Below are 21136 nucleotides of genomic sequence, written 5' to 3'. Positions count from 1 at the left end.
TATCGGTGCGAGCCTGATTTCAACGTCGTGGCAACGTCTCGACTTTCGTCTTTCCGCGGCACCCATTGACGGACCCGTTGGAGTGGGTCTGTTATCCGATGCTCTCCGGGAGATAACAACGTGCCGATCTCGGAACCCCGTCGCCAGCATTCCACCGCGCAACCGTCTCTCGTAACTTCGACCGATCAGTCCGGTTCCGGAATCTTTCGGCGCGCAGCTAAAACCGGACGACCACAAATTAACCGCAGAAGCCATCGTAACAGCAGCTAAAGCCCATCTTTGTGGACGTGTGGAAACGACGCAGCAGCGCCAACGTGAAACGGTGTCGTTTTGTTGTCGTCTTGCGACTCCACCGCGACCGTCACCAACCCGGCAACTTGTGGTGCTGGAGCGTGAAACTATTGCACGCCCCGATGTAGATCCTGACTCACACGTTTTGCCACTTGCGATCGCGCTTTCGGACTGATTGGTCGCGCTTAACACGAGTGCTCTCATTGATATCATTGTTCGTCACTTATTGATATGCTGTTGTGCTCTATCCATCTATGTAGCGAGGCAATTTCGTTTTTATTTATTAACCATAGAACGTGAAAACTGAGTTCCCGAACGTCATCTGTGCGCGCACAATGATCAGATCGATTGATAATGGCTAAGCGACTAGGCTGCACTACTTATTTGCAAGCGAACAGAATTCCTCTTATACGAACCCGCACGGGTGTCAAAACAAGTGCTATGCTCACATGATGTATTCATCGAAAAGTGTTTGTTTTACAATGCGTTTTTATCGTTAGTCAAACAGTGTACGTAGATTGAGTTTAGTTCGCGGTGAGCCAGTGGCTTTACACGTTACAGTGGTACGCTTTGACAACATCGGTTTGAGTTTTTACTGAAACAAAACAAAAGTGCCGAAAGTTTGCGATCTGCACCAATCGTTCATTGCCTTTAAAGGAGAGCAATCGAAAAACAAGTGAAACAAAGTCAATATTGATTGTGTGATCTCCCAATCAAAAGTGTATGTTTTTATTATTTTCAACGACGAAAGTGTAAAAAAAATGATTTCATCTATACTTTCGCACATCGTGATTTTTTCATTATTTTTTCTCACTGCTGAATCTACACATCAAGGTGAGTTTTACACAATCCCTGGACTTTATTTAGCCATATTTCCTTATACCTAATTCCCCAGTAAAGTTTTACTAAAGCATAGATTAAAATTAGCCATTATTACCAATTTCAATCTACAAAAACAAAATGTACTCTAAATCCGAAAAGAATTTAAAAAAATAGAGCTGCATGATCCAACGTTATTATCGTCACGGAAACATGTGCAATTTTGAAAAGGCAAAATCTTTAACATTACGCCGCAAACATTTCAGCTGGACAAAATTCCTGAAAAAAATCAGCCAATAATGGTGGGTGTTTTATAGATATCTTGTGATCTGTAGCATCTCCTCGGCAGCGTAGGTTTAAATTTCTACTACCTTGACCTGTACGGAGAACTGACGGTCCACGTATGCAATAAGAAAAAGTCTAGAAGGCCCTTGATGAGAGCTTCTATCGGAAGACGGTCGTTAGACCAAAGCAAAAAAATATGGAAGCCAACACTAGGGTTTGTCTACAAATTTCTAATTTATTGCATCCATTAACCATTATCCCAAACATTCCAACGTTTGTAAATCTTACTCCAGACCATGTAAGATCATTTTATTCTACTCACATCTCCACCACGCTTCTTCCTTTTTTCCGGCAGGATTGTACACACATCATCTTAAGACTGCGAAGCTGATTGTTCCGCGAAAGGTGAACCATCTCGGAGAAATCGTCTCACACGTTTTAACACACCATCATGAAACAGGCAAACATTCTACCATCCATGAAGATCCCAAAAGGTTTCGCCGAAACGCGCCGAAGCATTTTCCTTCACAGCTACATTATCACCTCGATATTGATGAGGAAACGCTTCATCTGGAACTCGAGTAAGTTAAATTAAATGCCAGATCCAAAAATCACACCCAGTATTCTTCTTGCTTTTACACTAGCCCCTGCTAGCACTACGACATAGCTATTATCGAAAAAAAACTCCGACCGTGGGGAAGAATGTTTAACGATATTGTTACCTTCCCATCAAATCAACCCTCGCCCTCGTGGCGCTACATGGGGCCATGGCGCACGACGATCACGCAGGCGCCACTATCAACGCCACAGTTGGCGAAACGAGTTTTCCGACCGGCGTCTCGCCTTCCGACTAGCAGTGGTCGTAGTCGCAGCCAGCGGCGCTACGTTGGGCATTGATGGTTCAAATTATTCCCTTTTTTGTTTCGTTCGTTACCAGAGTGCGCTCGACCTCTCCAAAGCAAGACCGATGCGAGTGGATGCATCCAAAGAATAATCATGCCGACTCTCTGTTTTCTCTTCTTCTCTGTCTTTTCCCGTGGCCCGCGACTGCGTTTCTTAACAAAAACCAGACCATCGACGGCTTCGTTTGTAGCGCCTTTAATGGTCGTCGAACGGCACAGGCGCGACGTTCGCACACGCGTTCGCCCGACGGAGCACATCAACTGTCACTACCAAGGCCAGGTCCGAGGTCACGACCAATCACGAGTGGCACTATCCGCTTGCAACGGACTAGTAAGTATTATGCTGGTGGGCGCCATCCACGCTGAGCAACTAATAGTCGAGATTCCAGCTTTCTTCGATGCGAGCCGCTAAATTAGTCAAGCATCATTTTACAGCACTACAACAAATCGCGTCAGTTCTGTTATATCTGCCAGCATTGTTCGCATTCTTCCATTTGGATCTCAGACCCACGGCGCGGCTCAGTGGCGACTTCCTTTCTGGCGCCGGGTCCCGCGACACCGATCATTATCGATTCAGTCGTGTCCTCAAGTCACTCCGTTGTATCGCCTTTACCCCTTTGTCTCCTTGCCTTTTGATTAAGACGAAATAATTAATTTTTAAGTCGTGAGTCGACGCCACCGTTTCAGGCGTCGTTCAATCAAAATAAACCTCGACAGAGGTTGAGTATATCCTTCTCACACATACACCTTAGTTCAATGATGTTTAATTCTATGATTTTAATTCTAGCCTAGATTAATTCAACTTACAACGATGAAAAATATATGCCTCAGTACAGTATTCCTGATAAAACCTTTGATATCCATCCATCTGTTTTACATTTTTAATATTCTTGTAAAAACCTTACGACAACATTTTCGTTTTCGTTCATACTGTACTAACATTTTACTGAGCTTTTTGTCAGTTACAACCGGTAACGATCGTTAAACTGAACAAAACAATAGATTGCAAGCTTATCTAATTGTAATGTATCCCCACATGAAATGATGCATTGGGTTTTTATTTTATTTATTCATTTTTCATGTAGACTGGCGTGTTGAGAACTAATCAATCGGAATATTGGATTGAACCATCAAAGAACCATCTAGCAGGACCGAACGGAGAACACCCTCATGTACTTTTCAAGCGAACCGATATCAAAGAGACACCATCAACAAGCAAGGTACGATTGGGCAATATTAGCAGGGTGGAATTGATAAATGGAACCAATGTTATACATATTAACTTTCTTCGAATAGAAAAACTACAAGTCAGCCAATAAGCAGAAAAGAAAGCGAAAACGCAAGAAGCGCCATCTCAGCAACTGTGGAACCAGAGAGCCTCGAAGGTTGACAGAGACCCGTTTGGAGTGGCAACATCAAGGAAAGGTAATGTCCTTTTGTCTTTTACTCTCGCACACTTTTTCTATAGAAGTGCGAATAATCGAGGGTGTGATTCGGTAAAAACAACACCGCTGCATGAATTTGCTTGTTTGTTAGCTTGTTTACGAATGTGTATAAAATTTCCTAAGGCTTTCTTTGCAGGTTCTTGTCCAAGGCGGCCGAAAAGCGCGAAATCAAGCAGAGATGTTTTTCGGTGATGTCGACTTTCCAAAGACCCCAGGAAGGCGAAACAATCGTCGCACGAAGAGATCCATCAGCAAACCGCGTCACGTGGAAGCCCTCGTCGTAGCCGATCATTCGATGGTACAGTTCCATCAAGATGTTGATCTACAGCAGTACCTCTTGATGATTATGAACATGGTGTCATCATTGTATAAGGATCCAACCATCGGAAACTCGATCCAGGTGACGGTGGTGAAAATCATCATCCTGGAGGAGGAGCACTCACATGCAGACTTCAATATCACGCACATGGCCGGCAATACTTTGGAAAACTTTTGCCGGTAATGTTTTCTGAAAATCTGAAAATATAATCGGGGTTCGTCGCTTCTAATTGTGTCTTTTGTTTTCCTCTCAACAGCTGGCAAAGGAATCTAAATCCAAAACCTGACGAAGATCCGCATCACCATGACGTGGCCATTTTAGTGACTAGGAAGAACATCTGCTCAAATCATGGATGCGCGTAAGTCATATTTCCATTGCATGTCTTCCGCGTATTTCTCTGATATTATTTCCTTGACGAAACTTCATTTTTACACAGAACCCTTGGTGTCGCAAACGTAGGTGGCATGTGTCGACCTGATAAATCGTGTAGTGTAAACGAGGACAACGGAATTACTTTAGCACACACGATATCCCACGAGCTAGGTCACAAGTAAGTGCTTCTCGTTCATGCTTCACCGAATCGGGCACTTTAGATGACCACTTTACGAAACTGTGTCCTGAACAGGACCGGTAAGGGAAAAGTTGACATTAACCGAGATCTCTTTACACCGATGGTGGTCCACATATCGCCCACATCATCTACGTCGGTGACACTGTCACTACGAATACTTTGCGCTCAGTTTAACAAGGTATAGAACTAATCTAGCTTGACAGTCGGACCAACGTACCACTCGTTAAGATCCTCCTAAATCGTGCTCACCTTAACGAACGCCTGCGACACAACATTGCGACTAGCCGGCATGTTTCAATTGTTGTTCAATATTTGCATTAGCTGTTATGATCGTTCGATTCGCTTCTGGACACAGTAAAATCCAAGCTGACGGTAAGCTGTATGACGGGTTTTGATTGATTACTTCCTCGCTGATGAATTATTCAATCGCTGCTGTTGGACGGAGAATAATTGTGTGAAAATATCAGATGTCACCGAAACTCTGATAGCCTGCAAAATGGAACAAATGCCACCTTGCAAAGCGATATCGGTCCCACCCGGTGCAGTTGGATGCTTTCTTATTTATATGAGCTTTTGCCACTAGTGAAACTTACACGCTACCACGGTGAAACTTTGTGGCCCAAGATTTATGAGCCCTAATTGTATCGACACGTTGAATAATTTATTGTAGCTGAAAGTGGTGATAGAGAGTGAGGAAGGCGCATTTTAATTGAACCAAACGGGCGCAGGGATTGGCAAACGATTAAGTCCCACCACCGGTTGCTCCACCTCCTTTCGGCCATGGCGGTGCGAATAGTAATTGTCCGATTGGTCTCCGGCCAATTCAGCGACCCTACGTGCTTGTTCATACGTGCCTGGCAAACAGTACGTCATGTTTTATCGGGAAATAATTTGTATCAACGATCGTGCACGCAATGCAACGTTGATCGTCCATCAATAAGATATCATTAATTCCTTAATAGAGAAAACCTACCAACTTGTTGAGGGGATTTTCCATTTCAATTATAAATTTTTAAACAACCGAATGACTCTTTTTTTATTGTCCTCTCGCAATTCCCTTCAATACTTCAATGAATTTTAGATAAGATTTCCTTGACAACAATATTTTACCATAAGAAAGAAGTATGATCGCGCATAAAGCGACAATTAAAGGTTGAAACTTCCGAAACCGCTCACAGATTTACTGGTGATTTCGTCTACCCCATCCTTCCACCTCAATTTAGGAATACCACGCCCTCTGTCCTTAATGGCAGCCTAAATTGACCTTACGGGCTGGCTCGTAGCTCCAGCTTTTCTTCAAAAGTGACAGCTCAACGCTCAAAGATGTATTACAAATATAGGAATTCGTTCTTATTTCATTCTGCATCAATCGGTAAAACCTATAGAGCAAAACCATGGACTTCAGTGTTCATATCTGCTGGATAGGCAATAGCGGTGGTCGTGCGTAAAATTAGCATAATATGCTAATAAGATGTAAAGTGTGCGAACAACCGTGACAAAGCCATTCATGAGAATTCGCACTAATGGAACCTCATAGCCGGTAACGGTAGCCTCGTCCCGTCCTGCAGCCTGCTCCCGTCAGTTGCTGCTACATTTTTTCTGCACTGAACGACATGATGGAGGTGTGCTGGCGGAGGATTAATTATCCAGCAATTATTTAGATCATAGCTAATTTTTAATTTAGACCCCTCCCCTTGATGCACTTTGCAAAAAAAGTACCGCTGTATACATCGAACATGATAGTTAGAGATGTTCAATGTTTCTTTTTAATCATGGCAATGTTTCGATAATATGAGACACTCCCTGAAAAAAACTATGAATTCTTTTAATTCACTTTTATACCACCTTACCAGAATATAACAACCACTGAATTATATTTTTATAAAGCAATTTGTATTGTAGTACCGAGATTGAAACACACACACTACATACAAACACACTAAAAAATCATGTAGCATATAGCTTAACACCTTGTTGACGGGAGACGAAGATCTTCGTCTGTTTTTGACTCAACGTTGAGGACGGAAAGACGGACATGTACGTCGCACGTATACCATTGCACAGCCGAGCATTCGGGTTTTTGGTTCGTTTCGTCGTATCCGTTTCGATCGGTCGTTCGTTACCGGGGCGGCTGGCCCCGGTGACAGCAGCTAGTTTTGGGAAAAAAACGCCCGTCAACAAAGTGTTAAGAAGCACTCGTTTGAAGCAAATACATTTGCTATACAGGAGATCAGGAAGCCTACAATAGAAATATTACGAAGTCTCCGTAAAGTCTCGTCTGGCATTTTTTATTCTTGAATATTCATCGTCGTTTGCATGGAAAATGAATTCATCAACTGATCAATCGAAACTTGGTCAACGAAAACCGGTGCTACGGGTAGAATGTATGGTAATTTATATCCACAGACACACGCAGTTGGTAACTAATAGTCTAATTCTCAAGCTCAGGTAGCAGAGCAATCAATTCACAATAATTTTCATAACAAACAGTTTGTTTTCCAACCATCACACTGCGCTCGGTGTCGCAAGTAGTGATGTACGTAGTATTTATACCAACTGCGAGGAGTATAATACTCATTCGGAAATATTCGACAACGTCTCAACCCTTGATTGATCTCATGAATCTTCTACAGCAATCAACTGCATTAACGCATTGAATTACTTTACATCCTTGAGGTATTATGTTTAAATTGTGAACAACGCACTGCACTGATCCGATAGAAGTGGGACTCAATAAGAGCTATATCAGAAGTCGCAGTGTGACTTGTGACGTCCTATACGTCTTGCCGTTCTATACTTTCCTATACGTCTTGCCTTTGCAAACTATGTGAATCCAACGCAGTAGTACAATTTATATTTTATCATATACTCTATTTTTATAAATTTTCCACGGCTATTTCATTGCCAACGTACGCTTATGTTATAGTTCCTTTTAGGAAAACGAGGAGAGTAAATATTTATCTTCGTGCAGTGTTTTAGAAACTTTCCAATCCATTCACCATTACAGTTGATTTTCATAACCGTCATACCCTTTCCTTCTGTTTTGTACGCCTTCAACTATGCAACCAGCACGACAAACTCTACATTATTATTGCCTTTTTTAGCTTTGGAATGTACCACGATACAGCTAAGACTGGATGCGATCATCGCATCGGTCCGATACTGCACATAATGACGCCAAGCTTCGAGGCAGACACAATGCAAGTGTCGTGGTCGAACTGCAGTCGACGCGACATAACTCATTTTCTTGACCAAGGTCTCGGTAAATGTCTAGAGGATCCTCCTAGCCAGGAGGAATACGAATACCCAGAGCTCCCACCCGGTGCCATGTACAATGCGGATTTGCAATGCCGGCTTCAGTTCAACTCGACGGATGAGGAGATGACCGTCTGCTCTAAGCTGGATGAGATTTGCACGCAACTCTGGTGTCTTGTAGGGGACGTTTGCACGACGATGCTTCGTCCGGCCGCCCCAGGTACCAACTGTGGACGTCGCATGTGGTGCCAGAATCAACAGTGTGTGGATGTGGAGGAGCTTCCGGCCCCGGTGGACGGTGGATGGGGAGATTGGAGTCCTTGGAGTGACTGTTCGAGGTCGTGCGGTGTCGGGATTGCCAAACAAACTCGCGAATGTGACCATCCATCGCCGGCCCACGGAGGAACCTTCTGCATCGGTGAACGTGCCCGTTACAAAACCTGTCACGTGCAACCTTGTCCGTTCGGAACTCCTAGTTTTCGTGCGGAACAATGTTCAACGCATGATAACGATTTCATCAAGGGCGAAAAGTATTCCTGGCTTCCATACTTCGACAAAAGTAATAGAAACATACGTGTAAATTGTACCATCCCGTTGACACGATTCTTTTCTTCCGCAGATGAACCATGTGAACTGTATTGCAGTAATGCAGAGGATACAATGATCGTGCCATTTGGCGACACTGCAGCCGATGGCACCCTGTGCAACCTGGGAACGAACGATATGTGCATCGGTGGCATCTGCCGTAGAGTTGGATGCGATTGGGTCGTCGACTCTAACACCACCGAAGACCGTTGTGGAATTTGTGGAGGGGTGGGCGATACCTGCTTCGTGAAAAAGGGAGAAATCATAAGAAAGATCAACACCACTGATGGCATGCATGACGTGCTGCTGATTCCTGTCGGAGCACGTAATGTCCTGATCGAAGAGACGGCGCCTTCGAAGAACTTCATTGGGGTGGGAAGTGTCACGGGCACCGAATGTTATCTCAATTGCAATCAGTAAGTATATAATCTGATTTTAATGGCAATGTCATGTAATGTTGAAATCGCTACAATGTACCATATTCTAGTTTTATACAGCTACCTGGAGAATATGAAGTAGCCAGTAGCTTATGTCTGTACGAGCGGGAAAACGAACAAGAGAGACTAAAGATACCAGGACCTATCATGGAGGACATTCATGTCTATGTAGGTAACCAATCAACTATGGCCCCAACAGATGTTTTATCCTATCCATTTATCTTTTTCTGTAGGTTATTATCAAAAAGAAGAATAATCATGTAGGAATCCGGTATGAATATACGCTTCCTTCCAACAACAATAAAAATCAATCAACTTATTACTGGAAATTAAGCGATTGGTCCGTCTGCACTGCAACCTGCGGAGGTGGAAAACAGAGCCGCGAGTCTGTATGCTACCATCGAGGCAAAGGAATGGTCAAGGAGGAATTGTGTCTGCGCCATGCGTTTGGCAAGCGACACGAGAAGATCACACGCGACTGCAACGATGATCCATGTCCATTCAACTGGTGGATTGGCCCGTGGCAACTTTGTCCCATGACCTGCCGGAAGTCTGGTGAAATCGTCGCCCCAGTTCGCCGGAGGTCAATCCTGTGCGTTGACTCGAACTCCAACGCACGCCCCGATGTACACTGCAACAATAAACCGCGACCAAACGACACTGAACCTTGTGGCGACGAAATACCTTTGTGTCAAGAACCAGCAAAACAACAAAAGAATCCGGAGACGGACCAGCCTGACACCGTAACGCCAGAAGAAATCCTTTCGCCCGACCTGCCATCTCCTTCTACGCCAAACGATTACGAAATTAACAACACTATTTGATAGCACGTTCCGCAGAGATCGTTACGCAAACAAAAGCCGCGGGAATTTGAATATGTTATATTAACATTAATGCTACAGCTTATTGTACCCACATCCGGGAATTGTATGTTTCTTCTGAGCCGACCCTCCATCCCTACTCAGTACAAAACTGCTTGCGTATAAAATGCGACAACTACCAATAGCTGACACTTTCTGCAACGCTGTTACACAAATCATTATTGGGAAATGCACAATATAAACTCCGTTTTTATGTTTAACAATACACTGTACAATAAATTAAATAGTTCTTTTTATTGAATAATAATGAATGCATCCTTCTAACCATTTAAAAACGCGTATTATCAGGCATTTTCGTGAAATAAGCCACCTTATTTTGAGGCACATGGTAGTTGTGGATCCAACGGCTTCCTTTTCTTAGCGATTCATCAATGCCATCCTTCCAAACGCCTTGTGGAAGATAAACTAAAAGAAAAACCACATTCAATTACTTACATATTTACTTCAAGCAAGTCTCTATACACACCTTCGCGAACTGTTTCCCCTTGTCCAAGAACCGGTGCAACGATCATACCATCTCCAATAGAGAATTCGTCGACAATCGGGAAGCAGTTGACGTCTGTTGAATCGAGCATCCACAGCGGACGAATTATCGGAAGTCCCTCGTCCATAGCGACACTTGAAAATCGTTCTAGCAACGGTAGCACTCGTAGACGAATTTCAGCCAATTCTTTAGCAATAGAAGTCACAGCATCATCACGGTACTCGGATGGCAGGTGGGTGAAACGAAGAACGGGTAAAAACGTGGCTAATTGTAACCAGCGAATATACAGTTCCTTATCTGGCAGTGGAGGTAGATCAAGCGAGTAGTACGAATACATATGTTTCAGTTTCTGAGTTGGTAGCACAAAATCACCACCAACGGGACCAGGCATAATGAAAGGGAAGCCCGTTATACCGTATGAAAGCATGGTTGGAATGATGCTCTTTAATCCTTCCCAAGAACTGTTCATCGGGGGAAGGCTTAAAAAGGCGGGAGGTCGCGGCACGGATACTGCACTCGACACACCAAAAATGCTCAGTGTACCTTCGAAGCGCTCCATGAAATAATTCTTATACTCATCCGGATTGACTAGCGTTTGCGCGCACTGGTAATATCGGGGGATATTGAAAGCCGTTCCAAAATCAACAAAATAAGAATCAATTTCAACCGTCTCAGAAATTGTCTTAAGCTTCTCGGCAAGCCATGGTATGGTAGCGTTGTTTGTTACGTCGAGTACTCCAGCACTGGTTGTGCTTTTGTATCGTGTCAATGCCGGGATACTTCGCTCCGATTCTCGTTCGTAAATCAACAACTTCTTGGAAACCGCTTCTTGGAAGTTGCTACTCTCAGTGCTGATAAACGGTTGAATCGTAAACGAAACACGGAACCCACGTCTGTGCAAAATGTTTACCGTTTCATCCAAAGAAGGGAATCGATCCGAGTCTAGCCGAAAGTCACCGATATTTCGTTGCCAAAATTCGTTTACCAATACGTGACCTAGTCGGAGATAGCCCAGTGCAATTATACTGTCCGTGTAATTGTAAATAGCAGTTTCGGTGAGATCTTCTTGCTTCGATGCTGGTATCTGCCAGATTGGCTCTCGTAGCAATGACTTGATGACGTCATTGTCCTTTTCAGTTAGCCCATCCCACAAACTCTTTTGCATCAGACCATTGTGCAACGATTTCATATCAGGCCCCGAACAAACCGTGTACTTCAACTGTGGGAACGCTGTTTGGTTGTTGACGAAAGCGAATTTATCGTTTCGACCATGGAGACAAAGCCTGCGACCGGAGTACGAATTGATGCTGACATAAAGGGGTGTTTTTTCGTCCACTTGAATGGCTACACCACGCGAATTCAAAAAATACCGTTTCAGTGCATTTCCCCACTGGTTTACATTTTTGTCCCCAGTAACAAACGGACTAGCAGGAAAGGATTCCTTGCCAAGTACATATTCGGCGACCTTGGTCATTCCTCCTCCGTACCAATAGCCTCGCTCTTCAGCGATGTCGAAACAATCTGTCGGCTGCAGACCATCTTGGAGCGTTTCCCACTGGAATGAGTAGCATTTGATCTCTGGTCCCGGCGATTTGGCCAGGTTCATGTACAATCGGGCCTTTGAAGTCCATTCATAGCAGACACTGCCGTCCGTTTTCAGATTTTCCGGCAAACAGTTGTACGGTTGCTCAATACTGAAACCGGTGCCTAGCACACCCGTTAACAGATCCGCTCCCTTGCCATCCAGCAGCCGAAAGTCGCGTGTCTTTTTATGAAATTTAATGTTCTCGAAGTACGACTTGTTCAAAAGCTTCTGATTATACATGACGTAGGCATAGCCGACCTGGTGTGGAAAAGAAAACATCGTTTATCGGCTTACAAAACCTCTGACAGTGTTTTTTTTTAATATACAAACCAGAAAAACGATAATCAAAAACAGCATTCCGACAAAAACGCGCAGCTTGTAGTCTTTTGTTTCTCGCTTTTTCTTCCGTATGATAGCGGGCACATTCTGAAAAATATCAAAAGCAAACATAATCGCACAGCGTACACATGAAGAACGCTTCTTATCTCACTTTCCGGTATATCAAACTGTAAGGCCATGTTAATTGGTTTGTGCTTGCTAATTATCATGGGCCGAGCTACATAACTATTAACACATTTAATATTGTCTTTTCATTATCCGAACTTCAAATAAATGCTATCGGAACCAACTTGAGGAATGCAATTAGGTGTAGTCTAGACTAACCACGATCATAGCTTTTCGTGGGATATAATTAAGTCTGAAATTGATTTTTCTGGTCTACGTCACGGGCTTTGTTACACAAACATAGATATATAGATGTTTTTTTATTGGAACAATATCGCGTTGTGGGACAAGTCTCTCTGCGAAGAGAGCTACTGTGATTGAAAGGCAGTATATAATAAATCGGTGGTCAGTCGTTTCTATAAACATATTTCCTATTACATTTAATGTGTTTCATTGTTTGTTTTTCGACAATTCACTGATATCGTATGAAAAGAGCATGTGAAATTCATTCATTCAAAATGCTCAATTTTCTTTTCATTATTTACCTGCTTCAACATCTGCCATCTTAAGAACGAATTAATGTTGGAGGAATGGCCTTTGTCCACGTAACATACGGACACTTTTCGAGTACGGTCAGGGGTAGACAGCGAAGAACAGCTTGAATGATCCGACACCGTATAAGTTACGCTGTTTGAAGATACGATGGAACTAGTATCAACCTTTGCTAAATCTTTTGTCTTGCTATTTTGTTCCCTGAGAACTTCAGCTTTTCCTTTCAAATCGATCATTTTTCACGAAACGGTACACGCTATCCTGCACAAATCACTGACAACGTCTGTCTTCTCGATCACGCTGTCCGGCACATCAATATATAAGCGTAGCATGCATTTAACGCGGTCGTTAAATATTGATTTTAGCCATTATTCTATTATTCTGTTGCGTTTGAACCGCACAAAAAGCACGTTTTCACACATTTCGTTTCCTTCTATCACGTACATCAAACAAATTCTAGCGCATACTCCCATATTAACAAAGTAGACTGTGTGTTGCCGTGTGTTACCTTCAAACAACACCTCATACTACAACTGAAACGGCGCGACAGTTTTATATTTCTTCTGCGCAAAACGCTTCCCGTTCCCCCAGATACGGAAGTACGTTGACGAGTTTCCCTAGGAGACCGTTTGTGCTGCACGGGGCAACTCGAGTTCATTTAGTTCATAGGTCATTTTTCGTCCGAGAAACATTGTACCAGAAGCTAAAATTACTCTCGTGAAAATTATCGACATTCGCTGTTAACCGCTTCTTGCCGCTCCACCATGCCAAACCAATCGAAACCCTCAAAAAATTTCGTGAAAGATCAGGCCAAATTGAAATACACCTCCGATCTACCACCGACACAGCACCGGCCTGGCATTTACAATCGTCATCAGTAAGTATAAGCAGTGAATTAATGTCCACATCATCGTCTCATTTTATGTTGTACTCTACAGTCCTCAAGAATGCGACCTCATGCTACGTTGGAGACCGATCCATCTACAAAGAGACGATCCTTACGAGGAGAAACATGTAGTACGGATCATGAACAAAGACAATATTCGCAATTTGCTGATTCCGAACCAGGATATCTCCGTATATCCTTCTTTTTGGTCCAAGGAGGACTACATACGCATGCAAGATAAGGCAAAAATGAAAACTATCGAGGATCGACTCGCCCAATTCAAGGCTAATGAGATAGAGAAAAAGAAAATGCTCGAAGAATCAGAGCGAAGAAAAAGGCGGCTGCAGGAAATTGACCGTGAGCGCCAGCAAAAGGGCGGAAAAGTAAGCAACATTCTGGAGGATGGCGCAGGCGATAGGGACTCTGACACGAGTCCTCGGAAAATCATCGACCGGGCGTTCCTTGCAAAACAAGAGCAAGAGGAAGAGGTGAAGAGGGCAAATCGTATCATACTGGCCGCCAAGTGCCACATTATCCGAGACGCACAGATTGCGGAAAAACAGGAGATTGAAAGAGAACTTCGTACGGAAGAGCTGAGGCTGGAAAAGATGATGCTACAGGAAAACGAGAAGGCTCTCAAAGAAGAGGAGAAAAAACGTGAGATCAATAAGGTACTAACCACGCAGCATTCCGAGGAAATTCGGAACCAACTGCTGGAAAGGGAGAGAATGCGTCTCAAAGAAGCAGAACGCATAGAGGAAGAAGCCCGGGTCTTGAAGCAGGCCCAAATGGCTCTAGTGGAAGAAGAAAAACGAAAGGAAAAGGAACGCCACGATCGCGTGAATGAAGTACGATGCGGTTTGAAAAAGGCGTACGAATTGTCCGCATACTATAAACAGGTGGAATTTGAGGAGCAGCGGATCGCAGAGCTGAAAATACAAGAATATATGCGTCAACGTATGGAACGCCAAAAAAAACTCGAGTTCGAACGAAAGATTGCCGCAGAAGTACGCGAAAAAGAACACGATCGAATGCTCAAGATTCAGCAGAAACTTCTCGACACCAAGTCTGAGAAAAATGACATGGATCTGCGGCGAGGACAAGAGCACATTGAACGAGAATTCCGACGTCGTGAGAAGGAAGCTGCCATCAAAAAGAAAGAGCTGGAACAACAATTGGCTGTAGCTCGGGCCGCCCAACTTGAGGCCGTAGTAAGTATTTTAAAGTAAGGATTTTTGGGACGACACAACAATTGACCAACCTTTGCTACTTATACTAGAAAACCGAAAGAGCAATGCAACTGGCACGCGATGAGCTTGAACATAAAAAAGCCATCGAAAAACTGAAGGAAGAGGAAGCAAAGGAGATGGAGCAGAAGCGTAAGCAACTAAAATTACGTGAAAGATACCGTGAGGAGATCATTCAGCAAATGAATCTGAAGGAACAAGAGCGCCGCGAGAAGGAACGAATAGCACGTAACGAGCAGCAAGCAGTGTTGGCAGCAGAAAAGAAACGTGATAAGTATGTCATCAACGAGCTCTTTTGTGTTGCTGTTATGGTTTTTCTTATGTATCATCTTCCGCTTATTACAGAAACATCAAAACCATAATTGCCAACAAAATCAAAATGATGAAGGAAAGCCAGGTTCCTGAAAGATTCATCAAGGACGTCGAGCGTCAGCTCAATCTAGGAAAATAGTATATCTCCAAATCGTGTATCTGCTTTCTTTACACATATTTTGATATCCTTGTTTTCCACCGAAACTGTTGTGTGAATATACTCGAATAACAAAAATTTGTCATACATTTAGAATTTTTTTCAGGTACTTAATTTTATAAAATGATGACCAAAACTCTAAACAAATTAGTTTCTACTGTTTCTTTAAATCTTGTTTAGGTAAAATTTCTTGGTACATCAAATATATGACAAAAGTATTGCACCTATCCTACCTAAGGTTCATATTACAATTTGAAGTCAAAAATTGTAAAAAAGAAGCATCATTATATGGAGGTGTTTCTCACGATTTCTTTGTTTAAAAGAAAGTAAATCTTGCGTTGCCAATTTTAACGATACTATCATTGTATTCGTCATTGCAAAGATAAACGGTTCAATCCATTTGTTCTCCTCCATAAAGTAACTATAAACTTTGTTCTTCACATGCGCTGTCCCCTTTCGTGTAGACGTTATTTCCAGTCCATCAATTACGATCATTTTCTTATCTCACAATGCCTATCTTACGCGATGGATATGAGACTTTTCTCTAACACAAGCGCAAATGGGATGAGGTGTTCTCACAAGCATGATTTGCAGCAGCCGTAATTTTCTAATTTGATTCACTTGACATCGTTCTCTTCCAGACAACACCTCGGTTGAGCTGTTTTGTACTCTTACATCTTAAACATGACTACAACTTTCATCTCTCTGCCCGGGCATTAACATCGCTCAGTTGAATTCGTAAACCGGTTGAATCGATGTAATAAAAAAATAGTGTGACGTCAAAGTCTCCGGGATTTACCAAACTGAAGCCAGTTGGAGGTTCCAAGATAGCGATAGGAGGTTTGTAAAAGGTAGGTTGTTTGGCAATCTTATAACTTTACTTTGCTCACCTGCATTTTTTCCTTTAACAAGCTGGCCAAAGAGTTAACGCTGGTGATCGATGCCTGATTACTCATCACGCTGTGCGTGTCGAAATCGTTCGACATCATTTCCTTGTCATTTAGTCTCAGAGCTGGCAATGGTGCGATCGAGGTCCGCCGCTTGGTCCGGAAGAGGTACCTGATAATAAGTATCATCAATGTATGAAATTTAAACACATTTAGTTAAATGATCTTTATAAAACCATATAAACTACAACTGTTATATACCCGCTCCTATGGATTAATGTTAGTCCTTCTGGCAAACAACTTGAACCACACAAATTGAACCACAATCAAATGACTTCACGGTGCGTACGACCCTACCGACCGACCATACAGTCGTTATCGCTCTGAATGGCATGGAACTGCCGCCGATGCCGCACCGTTCTGGTCAAACAGCTGTTTGTTTGTTTGTAGTCGTTGTAGCCGCTGCGCGTACAAAACACAACGCCTTGGAATGATTTCCTTATACAGCGAAGCGGTTTACAGTGATGGTCAATATCATTCGGGCAACGCTTTGTGTTTTGAGCGTATATTCAGTTGCTTGGAAAATTCAAAAAGCCGTACATCAATCGGCGAGACCTAAAAAAGAATTAGGTTTCGAAGGCAGACAACGAAAAATATTTTCTTAACTAATCGAGACTAACTCCAGTTTTGCCTCAAAAATATATTCTGATAACTGTAGGCCATTAAACTAGCCGAAGGGTATCAGCCTACCTATGGTGATATGGTTTGTGTTAATAATTCTCTCAGAGACCATGAAAGCCCGGACAGTCTGACCATTGTAGAATTTTGCAATAGGTAGAAGCCTACACAAGCTTGGTGAGATTTGCCTCATTCAAATGGTAATTTCATGCCAGAACCAAGGTTTGTAAAATCGATATGTCTTGTTCGAAGCTTCTTGGATTCAATAATATACTCCCCTACCAGTCACAAACTATATAAATGTAGTGTAGAGTCACAGTATGTTACCCGAAATGGTTGGAGTGTATTATAGGGACTGCTGCTAGAAGTTCTAGAAATCAACAGTTTCAAATAGGTTCATTGAAAATTGGAATATGAAAGCAGCACGAAGGCGATACGAACTTAGGAACTTGTTTAAAATGAAAATGTACAGAGCAAACTAAAGGAACTTGATATTTAACCTAAGTGAGTGAGAACACATATCTCAGCATGGGGCGGAATTGGAACCAGAGAACGGTTGATTTAGTACCTGACTTGTAGTTTCACTTCGTACCGCTCATGACTAAAAAACATGATATATCGCGCCTTTGCGTGTAGAAGAAATGAATTTTCGCGTAAAAAGCAGAGTGCAGTAAACGGTGGAAACCGTGAAATAAATACTGTTTATACAACAAATCTTGAATAATCATATCCATTAAAAGAACCTCGATAGTTGCCGACGCATTATTTCGATCATTCTTTCAACAATGCCATTATCTCCAACAGGTGTTTCGAATGGAAATGTAGCCCAAACCGCGTGTTTAGTAAAAGTGTTGAACGTAATTGATGCTCATATAACTTACCCTGTTTGGCCAAAGTGGCTAAAAGTAGCATATTTAGAATTGACTTCCGGAATAAATTCATCCGATTTTATTTCACTATCCATGCTGCGATTATTATTACTAACTTGATCGACGTCACTTGATGAAATTTTTTGCATATTTTCATCGATTCACCACCACACTGCAAGAACGCAAACAATTTAGCCTGCCGCCGGCAAATTTTACCAGCAATCACTTTCAATCACATCGATAGACTGATCATTTGATTGCACAACTCGGATGATCCAAAGATCAATCTCGTGCTGTTTACCTTTTAAGCCAAGAGCCAACGGACTGTGTGAAAAGGACAGCGCTCATCCTCATCAAGGAGCATCTTTGTCGATTATCACTTCTACCACCACAAGCCACAGCGCAGCACATTCGCAAACTGATAGAACTGACCTTTTGAAAATTATTTGAGCACGTGACACCTTCTATTAACTTCATCGAAACTGTGTCGACTATAGAAAATCGTGCGCGATTTACGTCCGTACGCGTAGTCATCCTAGGGATCAGTGTTTTAATACAATCAAAACGACCCTACTGTTGTTGCCGCTTAGCCATAAGCTGCTCAATCATGTGATAAGAAGTTTGTACTGACTTATGTGCAATTTACTGCATGGTTTACGGCATCATTTGGAGTACGTGGACAAAATCAAACATTGAATACCTACTTTGTTTGTCGTCTATCCTCTTCATCGCTGCTACTTTCGTCGTTAAAATGCAACATGGGTTTCACTTTACCCGGTGTAACAGGTGTAACCGGGGTCACGGTAGTACCTTCCGAAAGGGAACTTGTGCTTGACGCATCCTCGGTCTATAAGAAAGAGATAAAAGCACAAAAGAGAGTAAAATTTCAGATCTCACACGCATTACAGAAAGTGCAGGGACGGTTTACAACTATAGCTCCATAGTAAGAAAGATAATTACTTAGGAAAATGTTATTCAACCTTGGAGACGGGCAACTGCATACAGACGAAGCTTTTGTCATTCGATTAGCGACTCCAAGCTAAGAGGTAATAGCCGTATTTACAGTGTCTACAAATTGCAACCATTAGAACTAGTGGGGGTCTTGTGGAATAGAATGAGCTATTTACTATTCCGTTCGAGTGAGGAATCCATAGTACTGAGGTCAAATAACTTTGGATTAGGAAATAAACCTGTTCTTTTCTTATACTTCTCTACTTATAATTCTATTTTAATTTTTTATGTTTCTATGTAGAATAAATAATTTAAATAAACTTATACCACATCGACATCGTTACAAAATCGTTGAAAGATCTGAATGGTTTAATTAATTACAAGAAAACATTGTCGGGTCGAGATCTGTTGTAATAATACACAATAAGTTCGATAGCTATATAGGCGTTGGATAATTTTGACTTGCTCAAATATCCTACCCCCTTCACCGCCAAAATACGCCAACCCCTCACCAATGCTTACTCAAAATCTGATTTACTTTAAATGCTTACATAGCGCTTTAAATAACGTGTTTTTCAACGGCTAGTTGAGTTAAGCTTCCCTCATCGCTGTTCCTTATCAGACAACCGTTGAATATGACCTGCCGTATAACACATTCTGATTGATGGTGAACACCGAACAAACTTTTATATTAACCAGCACAATATGATAATTCATACTTCGTCACATGCTGACTGTCACATGATACTCACCAGTATTACCGGTATAGTAAATTCTTCCTGCTCCAAACGAAGTGCATCCAGCTCATTCACGTTCAAACTAGGTAGCGAAATGGAATTACGACGCAATCCTCTTGATCTTTCATCGATCGATTTAAGCTCGGTCGGTTCATCCTTCGCTTCCTCAACCAAATTGCTGTTAACAAATAGAAATGAATATCTTTGTAGCACTTCACTTATGCCAAATAGATGATCTCTAACCTCTCGTACGTCTTGGTATCGATGGACACGGTTAACTTTTCTTGCATCCTTCGTTCGGCAAGTGTAGAACCAGTGTTGCGATGTATGTAGGCCCGTGCTAAATCTTCCTGGCTCTCCGTCATTGTATCGTCGTCGTAGCTAGCTTGCGAACTACTGTTGATAGCTGCTGTTGGTCGACCATCACCACCGCAATCGTCTTCGTGATCTGAATCGACAAAAGGAATCTGCTCCTCCTCGATCGGGTTACGCATACCCCCTTGTTGACCCGCTTGCGGCTGAGACGCTTCATGCTGTTTGGGGGGCAACACGCTGTTGTGCATGTTGCTGGTTGATTTATTTGCTCTTTCTATTAGACTGTCTTTTTCCGAACCGTTTTAATGATACCAAGCGCTGCACCATTTGTATAATAAAAAGAGAAAGTCAATACATTATAAAAACCAACATCAGGCACCATTCGCCCGAAGTCCCGGAAGGTTTCAACGATCATCGTTAAAAATGGTATATTGAAGGTCAGGTACCCCCCCCACCCCCCCGTCAATGCTACGGAAACACATTTTTATTTCTTCCACTTTGAATAAAACATTATCTTCATTTCTGGTGAGTGACCGCCACCACAAATCAAAGGTATCATTTTTCACCGTATCATTTGACTGTTCAGCATGTGGAGGTATCATACACCAATGATTTCATGTAAAATTGCAATTGAATCCTTGACCGCGTAGACCTTGAAGAATGTTTTTGATGAAGACAATAATTTTATCCAACACATCGATTTCGGTGCTATCCGAAAAAAAATTGTAAGCTAGCATTATCTTATCAATATTACTGTAAATAACATATTGATACAAAATGACGCGACAGCTGTGATTAGTTTTAAATCCAGCTAGCAGCCTATTAATGACACATAATAGATAATCTTCATCTTATCTTTAGACTTAAAAACACCCAATTTTTGTTCGCTTCCATGTAACTGGTTATTGGGTGTTGCTCAGTTCTTCAACTACACTTTCACATTGCTTGTTCGATTAACGCCCTTACTCAACAATAAATCGCTTTACCAACAGAATTGATGATTACACTTCTGCAGGCTGCTCCAATCGTTTTCACCACTAGAACTCCAACGTAAATTTAATCCAGTAAAGCATGGCACGAATAGGCTTTTTAACACGTTTTCGTTAATCTGTTAGCACCAGTTTGCTCGAACGTGTGAACATTCGCAGATCTTCTAAAAAAAACATAACTCTCGAGCGTTTCAGAGAACTGAATCCAAAAACCTAGTGATGGTCGGATTCTACCACTGACATCATTCAATCA

At 42.3% G+C, this 21136-nt stretch overlaps 3 protein-coding genes across 3 annotated transcripts; 2 read left to right on the top strand and 1 right to left on the bottom strand.

Moving 5' to 3' along the window:
* Positions 1–1052: 1052 nt before the first annotated feature.
* LOC131288902 (A disintegrin and metalloproteinase with thrombospondin motifs 7) lies at positions 1053–9733 on the top strand. Its single transcript, XM_058318083.1, has 12 exons — positions 1053–1125; positions 1751–1976; positions 2466–2628; positions 3383–3517; positions 3594–3722; positions 3879–4240; positions 4318–4419; positions 4498–4611; positions 7737–8446; positions 8507–8888; positions 8960–9077; positions 9143–9733. The coding sequence occupies exons 1-12, from the start codon at positions 1053–1055 to the stop codon at positions 9731–9733; spliced, it is 3105 nt and encodes a 1034-aa protein (XP_058174066.1).
* A 270-nt stretch (positions 9734–10003) lies between these two features.
* On the bottom strand, positions 10004–19690 carry LOC131286204 (myogenesis-regulating glycosidase). The gene is made up of 6 exons (XM_058315127.1): positions 19595–19690; positions 18596–18738; positions 16348–16516; positions 12190–12285; positions 10257–12117; positions 10004–10195 (listed from the first exon to the last, which is right to left on the bottom strand). Exons 2-6 carry the CDS (start codon positions 18649–18651, stop codon positions 10059–10061), a joined length of 2319 nt encoding a protein of 772 aa, XP_058171110.1. The 5' UTR covers positions 18652–18738; positions 19595–19690; the 3' UTR covers positions 10004–10058.
* Positions 13620–15439, top strand: LOC131286205 (cilia- and flagella-associated protein 45-like). Its single transcript, XM_058315129.1, is given in 4 exon segments — positions 13620–13732; positions 13794–14952; positions 15021–15314; positions 15317–15439. Coding segments are annotated over 4 exon segments (1689 nt in total).
* Positions 19691–21136: the final 1446 nt, after the last annotated feature.

This window comes from Anopheles ziemanni, chromosome 3 (genome assembly GCF_943734765.1).
Source record: "Anopheles ziemanni chromosome 3, idAnoZiCoDA_A2_x.2, whole genome shotgun sequence".
In the NCBI taxonomy this organism is placed as follows: Eukaryota; Metazoa; Arthropoda; class Insecta; order Diptera; family Culicidae; genus Anopheles; species Anopheles ziemanni.
The sequence above is the reverse complement of the archived record's forward strand: the minus strand, read 5'-3'. Positions and strand labels throughout refer to the sequence as shown.

Bases quoted from the DNA above. Each gene is read 5' to 3' on its own strand.
- LOC131288902 (XM_058318083.1), top strand. From the start codon at position 1,053: ATGATTTCATCTATACTTTCGCACATCGTGATTTTTTCATTATTTTTT. The intron at 2,629-3,382 runs GTAAGTATTATG...TTTTTCATGTAG, and splicing joins TATCCGCTTGCAACGGACTA to ACTGGCGTGTTGAGAACTAA. The intron at 9,078-9,142 runs GTAGGTAACCAA...CTTTTTCTGTAG, and splicing joins TGGAGGACATTCATGTCTAT to GTTATTATCAAAAAGAAGAA.
- LOC131286204 (XM_058315127.1), bottom strand. From the start codon at position 18,651: ATGTTGCATTTTAACGACGAAAGTAGCAGCGATGAAGAGGATAGACGA. The intron at 16,517-18,595 runs GTAGGTATTCAA...ACTTATTATCAG, and splicing joins GAGGATAGACGACAAACAAA to GTACCTCTTCCGGACCAAGC. The intron at 12,118-12,189 runs GTTTGTATATTA...TTTCCACACCAG, and splicing joins TTTTGATTATCGTTTTTCTG to GTCGGCTATGCCTACGTCAT.